The sequence below is a fragment of the Falco rusticolus genome, chromosome Z (genome assembly GCF_015220075.1).
Source record: "Falco rusticolus isolate bFalRus1 chromosome Z, bFalRus1.pri, whole genome shotgun sequence".
Taxonomy (NCBI): domain Eukaryota; kingdom Metazoa; phylum Chordata; class Aves; order Falconiformes; family Falconidae; genus Falco; species Falco rusticolus.
This window is the reverse complement of record NC_051210.1, coordinates 59025207-59032919: the sequence shown is the minus strand read 5'-3', so window position 1 is coordinate 59032919 and position 7713 is coordinate 59025207. Positions and strand designations below refer to the sequence as shown.

The following is a 7713-nucleotide window of genomic DNA, read 5'->3' as shown; positions in this document are numbered from 1 at the left end:
ATGTGCAGCATTTTCTTTGAAAAACAAACAGGAACCTTCTGAGCCAGTTGTTTAAACAGAAAACATTTAACACTTTAAAATAGCCGAACAGAAGAGTATCTTTTATTTGAAAGTTCTCTGAAGAAGTTAAATGTTTTACTATTTTTCTGTATGGGAACTTTCTTGGAATTAAATAATTTTTCTGCAAATTAAAATTTATAGCCTGTTTTTAAAATGGACTGTATGTAATTCTCAAATACTTATCATATTAAATGCCTTTTAAGAAAAATAAAAATAACTGACTAGATGGGGAAACAAAATAGATCGAGTATTACAATTATAATTACAATAGGTGTGAGGAGCAAATATTTTGTTTCAGGCTTTTAGTTTATTGAAGTTTTGGGGAGGAAATACAAATACCTTCATATAAAAATGCTGAAATTTTTTGACTAAAGGTTAAATTTGGAAGATGACAAAAAATTCATGCAACTTCTTTTTGAACATATTGTATTGGGCAATAAGTTCAGAAGACTCACTTCATTCCTGCATTTCTGTTAGAGGTATATTGCAACTGCTCACTGGCAACTGAGGACGAAAAATCTTTTTTGACAGGAGAACTAAAAGTGGTAAAAATATAGTACAGATTTAACCGGAATTTATTTTGCTATTTTATTATTTTATTAAACCAAAAAAGAGTTAATATTGCAAATATTTACATTATGGTAATGATTTAGGTATTTTGAACAATTTATTCTAAAATAGTGTTAAAATTGTATGAAGGTACTGGAAAAAAGAAAATGTCAAATTATAATACTATTTTTAAGGTAAATATTCATTAAATTCTATGATTAATAACCAATGTTAAACAAGTGGGGTTTTTTCTGGAGGTTAAAATCACTAGTTTAAGAAAATATCCTTCTTTTTGTGAGTATATTTCTGCTTATGTTTTAGTATTAAGCTTACTCTGTCCCCAGGTAAGAACTAATACATAGTATTGCTATTCCAAACACTTCTTTTTCATGTTTTAAGGCTTACTCAGAGTATGATTACAAGTAATTAATAATTTAGCCAATTATTTGATGAAATGTTAATTTAAAAGTCAAACCTGTACATAGATAGAATTTAGTAGATTAAGGTGAAGATTTAGACTACTGAAAATACAAATATTTTTATTGTCCACTTGATACACTGGAAGGTACTTCGTAGTTGTTTTTTCTTAGATCTGTAAATTGAAGACTAATTCAGAGCAGAATTTTCCCCCCCCCTTTGAATATATTCATTGCATAACTTGATTACACATTTGTCAACTTTGGACTAATTATTTTTCTACAGCTAGGGCAGGGCATTGCATCTTCTGATTGTCTTTCTTACTAATAGGATTCTGTCTGCTTCAGCAGGCAGTAATTGAAGGCTTCATGTACAAGATTTAAAGAAAGGGCAGAGAAAAAAACAAGTTTTAGCCTCCATGGGCTGTTGCCACTGTTTCTGGTAAGCAGTAGGACAGAAAAAGAAGAAAATTCTGCTAGAACAGGAAAACCAAAGAGGAAGAGGAATGCCTGACAGGATAGAATGTATGTTTTAGTGCTGTTGAATTATGTGTAACAAATCCTGCACTGCTGTAAACAAATGTCCTGATAGTGAGTGTTCAGGTGTAAATTTACTTTCTCAAATGTTGAATGTTAAGAGCAGATTTTGAGTGAGTTACTGTGTTGCTGTCTGTTCACTGGCATGGAATTTTCATAACCTTTCCCTGTAAAAATGCTTTTCCTGTATATTGTAGCTATTTTCAGTCTACAAATAAAAAATAACTGCTAGTCTGCAGTCAGGCTAGTCATCATTAAAAAGCCTGTGTTTGGCAAATGCTTTCACATTGTAGTATCTGATACACTGTGTCTTTCCGTTACATCAACTATAAATCAAATGTTGTTATGTGATAATCATTAACAAATCTTATTTTCACGACAAAGAATATGTACTTGATTTTTAACTCTTGAAAGGCTGAATGACTTTCAAAAAACATACAGTACTTCATTAATGTTGATCTGGAATTTGATTACTAATATATATTTCCTTACTTACTGATAGGTACTATATTTATGTAAAAATAATGCATGAACAGCTCCTCTTTTTTTGCAATGTCACATATCCTCAGAATATTTTAACAAAAAAAAAAATTGGAAAAACTCAGAGTAAGCAAATATATCTCACACTGTTATGTTTCTAATCTGTCTTGATTTTTTTAAATGGGAAAAGTGTTAACAGCTGCAAATCTTCCTGAATATTTTTAGTGACGTAAAATAAGCTTTAGAATTAATTTTATCACAGAAAGAAAACTAGAAAGTAACTGCAGTATAGCAGAAACAGCCATCTTGAAACTATTAGTAAATATTTGGTTCTGTTTTCTGAATGGTATTCTCATTTACTTTTTTTCATATTCATTGATGCATCATTTGTTGCAACAGAACCATGCTCATAATAAAACTTCTTATGTTAAGAGTTGTCCATAGGTCAAATTCTCTCTTTTGGACTTAAAAACAACCAATTTACAAGCTAGATTTTAACGTACCACAGTGCAGTTTCCAAGGCTTATTTCAGTCTGTGAATTCTGATTGGGTTTATTATGTTTTTTTCTTTTTGTTGTTGTTGTTTTTTCTTTTTTTTAATTGAAATTCTAACCTTTAAGGCAATATCAACTTTCAGAAAAAGTAAAAAATAATTACTGACCTTGTGGGAAAAATAAGTTTCTTGCACAGAATAAATATCTACTATATAAAGCAATTAATTTTTGCTGCTGAAAGATTTTTTTTTTAATGTGTTTCTGGTCTAAGTATTTAGTTGAGCACAACACACATTTTGGAAAATCCACGTGGACTTACGATAAAACTAAACATGTAAATACAGGAACATATATTTAGTCAAAAAGCAGCTGTTACCCAAAATCTTTCAATGCCGATATATTTAAAACATCTAAATAATCAGGAAAACAGGTTTGCTGCTAGTGTCTTCTAACCAAAAGTCAACTGCTTCATCCTTTTATAACTGTATTCAGCTTCACAGATCACATAATTTTGTTTCTAAAGGGAGTTTTAACACAAACATGCTTATCTTCCCTATTTTAAGAAGCAGATTTTGATTTTCAAAGTTCAAAAGCAGTGGTAAACCCATTGTGTGGTTGTTCCTTCTATACACCCTTTTTTAATGATGAAATACGTCATCCCATTCTGTTCCAGTTCTTTTTTCACTAAGCAATTCCAGACCATTGATATAAACCGATCAACCACTGCTAGTCATGCATACTGACACTTTGTGTAAAATTATCCAAGTATCAGACCCTTTGCACCTTGCAAACCACATACAAACTCACTTTTTATTGATGTTACATGTTTTGTTCAGAGGTATGGAAAAGTGCTGTTGAATCCCCCATGTGATTTTGCAAGTACACGTAAAAATACCAGTGCAAAACTCATCTGTGATGCTTTGGGCCACCTTGGCTTTCGCAGAAGGCTGACTTTGTATCACTTTCAGCTTTTAATAAAAGAGGGTAAAATCAAGCCTCAGGGCTATGAAACACAGCAGGAGTGCCAACTACCAACCTATTTATGTGCATACTCAGACATAATCTGCTTCTGTGTTGTCCCAAGACGAAACCGTTAAGTAAATAAAGTGACTAATAAGACTATTGTTTCTATAATTATCCCCCTGTCAAAATCAACAAGAGAAATAGTCATCTCTTACATTGCAGTGCAAATAGATGAAATCATTAATATAACTAGCTAAGTAGGTAATTTTTATAGTAGTAACGTTGTTTTAGAACATCCTATTAAAGGGAGAGGTCTTTGAATGTATCTGTAATCCGGACAAAAGAAATAGATTGACCTGTGATGGGTGACATTAGGGAAGTGCCCCATGTTTCCTTAATTAGTATAATGTGTTATGAGATTTTGATATGCTTAGTTTAAAAAGAAAAAAGACAGAAATTACTTCTCGTTTAAAGAGAACCTGCTTCCTGCTTAAGTGGCTAATATTTTAATTAAGTCTGGAGTGAAGTTTTTTGAGTATCTCCTGATAAACTCCCTCTTTTATGTTGATGGTAATTAAACAGATCCCCAAGGGCTTGGGTAGGCGCTTTGCAAGGCCCATGCTAATTGTCAGACATGAGACACTGACCAGTTGGTTTGCTCTTGAATAGCCCACAGCATGCTGTCAGCCCAGCAGTTTGATTTTTCTGTATTGTGAGCTGTTGTCAGGGCTAACTGGGTCCTATTGTGGCTGAAGATGTTTCGCAAATTGAGGCAGATGGCTCTGATTCAGACACGTGTCATTCAGAAAGAGGAGAGGAGATTGGCCCTGCAAAGTGGGGTCAGACTGGGTCACAGACCTGCTCTACACTTGTTAGTTTTTTCAAAAGCCCATGTGCAGCAACTTTGTTGTTGTCAAGTAAGGAAGGGTGGTGGGGGGAAGGAAAAAATCAAGCTTGGTGTGCTCCTTGTGGAAGATGGAAGAGGAGGCTGTTGCCATCCTCTTCCTTCCCATCTCTTGGGCCTGGCTGTGCATGTAGAATGAATTAACAGGATTGACAGAAGTTCATTGTGCCTAAAATGGCTTTTCAGTCAATTGTGGTGCTTAAAAGGTTAGTTTTGCTTTTAATTCCATGTAATTAGTGGGTTCTTCATGTCTTGGAATTTAGTAACAATGCATTAGTCCTAACTTTTGTTTATCTGATTGGTTGGATATTTTTGTGGCAGATTTTGGGGAGGCTTGTTTTGGTTTGGAGTTTTTTGTTTTGTTTTGTGGGTATTTTTTTTCTTTGTAGGATTTTTAGGAACTATATTTAGAAATATTGGTCACAATTTCAAGATTAATTATTCTGAAGATAACAGACAGAATGATTTGGTCTCTTGCTGTTAGGATCATTTCAAATTATCATGTTGGATGTTTATATCTTTGACTATTTTTAGTTTGAATTAATTCCCGATGGCAGGAGGATGGACTTTGCCGACAGTACAACAGTTTGGGAGTTTGGAATTTTCTACTACATTTAGCATAGTTGCATTTTCTTTGGGACACAAGTGATAGTTATCCATGGAAAACTCTCTACAGCTGAATTCCAGCTGTCCGTGTGCACAAGTATGGTAGGCAAACTGAAGAAACAGAGTTTACATTAAGATTTTATTTAAATAGAATTTAGTTTGTACTATTAAATACATAACTTTGCATGACACGTTTTTGTCCTTCTTAAATGCAAAAATATTTACGCAATGCTGAACAAATTCTTTCTGAAGAATTTATGGAGGTTTTTATGGTTTATCCCCTGAAATACATTAATGAAATTGGAGGCATTTTATTATATTTGAGCTCATTTCACTTTTGCAGAAAGAAATATTAGCAGTCTTTGACCTTAAAGATCCTCGGTGATTTTTATTTTTCATTTTTTATTTTTCCTTCCCCCTCCAGGTTTGCAGCTAAGACTGTGCACAGTGGGTCACTGATGCTAGTCACAGTGGAGCTGAAGGAGAGCTCTACAGCACAGCTCGTCATAAACACTGAGAAAACCGTGATTGGTTCTATTCTGCTGCGGGAGCTGAAGCCTGTCCTGTCCCAGGGGTAACCTGCTTACATCTGGACTTCAGAATCTGGCACGCAACAAAAGTGCCTGGCATCCACTACTGCTGCCTTTCATTTATAATAATAGCCCTTCCATCTGGCAGTGGGGGAAGAATACACTCTTGACATTCTTGTCTTCTGCTTTAGAATGCTAGTGTGTATCTATCATGTATGCAAGTCCTTTCCTTTTTTCTCTGCGTGCTAACCAAAGAACATATATTTTACTGTCAGTTATCTGCGCTTCTAAATGTATTTCTCATTTGTTCTACCCTAGACCTTCCCTCTCTGCTCCCTTCCCCCGCTACCTTTGTTCCCCATCCATTTTCCCCACTGTAGTGGACAGATACTAGATGATAAAGTTCAAGGGAAATCACACTGCTTGAAAACTGAGTTAAAATGGCAGGTAGGCTCCAGCAGCATATACAACAACTATATGCTTCAAAGAGATTTTGTTGCTTAAGTGTAAAAGTACAATAGGTATAGCAAGTGGTGTTTGCTTTCTGGAAATGCTTGTAAACCTGAACTTGTCTGTTAAGAACATTGTTCCCACCTGCTGCCATTTTCTCAAATGTTTCAGTTAAGATGCCAATAAAGTAGTGCTATGAGCAGAGGCTCCCTCTTTCTTGTTTTGGTAGAGAACTGATAACAAGGATCTCCAGTATTGTATATAAATGGTTAATTAAAGTAAATACTAACAAGGTTGGACACTACATGTGCATCAGCAAACTGTTCTTGTGAAAGTACCCAGTGTTTGTGCTCCTAATTTGTAGTTTTCTGCTATGCAGTTACATTTCTGTTACTAAACAAAGCCAGTCTGCCTATTTTCAAATTGGCCCCTTCATGAAATACTGATTGAATTATTAGAAATTAGTATTATATGAAATACTGATTATTAGATTTTTGTGGCAAATACTGTCATCTAGCTTAATAAATTGTTCAGATCTTTGCTTCAGATTTCTTTTGTAAACTGAGATTAAGACATATCCCACCTGTGCATGAACCAGGGCTTAAGGCAAAAAGAAGAAATTCAAGGGCTGAGAAGACCAACAGCTGTGCAACCTTTGTGTCACTCAGTTTTCTGCTTGCAGCCTGGGTGTCGCTGGTTTTGACCTTCCCTTCATGTTCAGGTTACATGGTAGGACTGAAGGTGCTGAGCTTTGTCTTTTCGTATCAGTTCTCCTTGCTTCCGACATGGCTTTTCTTACTAACTCATGGCTGTGCCACAGATGTTTTTATGACATGGAGAAGATATTTGGATAACTGTACACTTGCTTTGTCACCAGGACCCTTGCATGGTCCTTTGGTGCTGACTAAATGGCACTGTTTTGGTTTAGCTTTCTGGATGATAGGAAATACTGCCTTCATCAGAAATATTGCATTACTGTACACCGGAAAATTCTTCTAAAATTTTCTACCAAAATTCAGTAGAACTAAAAGGTAGCTCCAATGTGCAGTAGAGTTTATTGGCAGATCCTGAAGAGGGGCTGAGTTTTTTAGTTATGTAAATTGTACTTCTGTGTAGAAGCTAGGTTTTGCGAACACCCAAAATGCACTGGTACTTCTCAGACAAAGAAACAAGAGTCTTATGCCCTCAACAGAAATGTAAATGTTGATTAAGAACATGTATATTATTTTCTGAAGTCCTAATCCTGCAGTAGGGTTTTTCTTGAATTACAGTTTTCAAGTGTGGTATCAAAAGTTATTCAAACATGAAAAATTATTCGTCATAGGAAATACTATCATCTAAGAGAAAATGCCTAGTGGTCTGCATAGTATTTGACATTAAGACTCAGTGAGAAGGTGGTGAGGGGAAGGTGCAGAACCACACTTCCTGAGAAAAGACCGAAATCCAGAAGCTTCAGCCATGTTTGTAAAGGAGAAGACGAGAATTATTTCTTGTACCACAGTATAAATCAAAGGAAAGCATATTAATGCTGTATAAGTCATATACATTGCTGAGTAATTTCTGCCTCCCCAGAGTATTTTATACATTTTAATAGTGAAGCCCAGAAATGTGTATAGTAAGGATATTTGGGGAGTTCTGGTGTTAATTTACATTTTTTCTACACTTTGTGACTTGTTCCAGTGGTTCAAACACTCTTGATACAGGTATCTAGGCTGGTGGTGTGA

The 7713-nt window shown here is 35.0% G+C and overlaps 1 protein-coding gene across 4 annotated transcripts in view; it reads left to right on the top strand.

The window, feature by feature from the left end:
• The window catches only part of AP3B1 (adaptor related protein complex 3 subunit beta 1), a 159520-nt gene extending 153326 nt beyond the window's left edge, over positions 1-6194 (top strand). For all 4 annotated transcript variants that reach the window (XM_037373272.1, XM_037373274.1, XM_037373273.1 and 1 more), the window contains exon 27: positions 5434-6194. In XM_037373272.1, the coding sequence (XP_037229169.1) occupies positions 5434-5587 (154 nt within the window). In that variant the 3' untranslated portion in view covers positions 5588-6194. The remainder of the gene's footprint in view (positions 1-5433) is intronic.
• The last annotated feature ends 1519 nt before the right edge of the window (positions 6195-7713 follow it).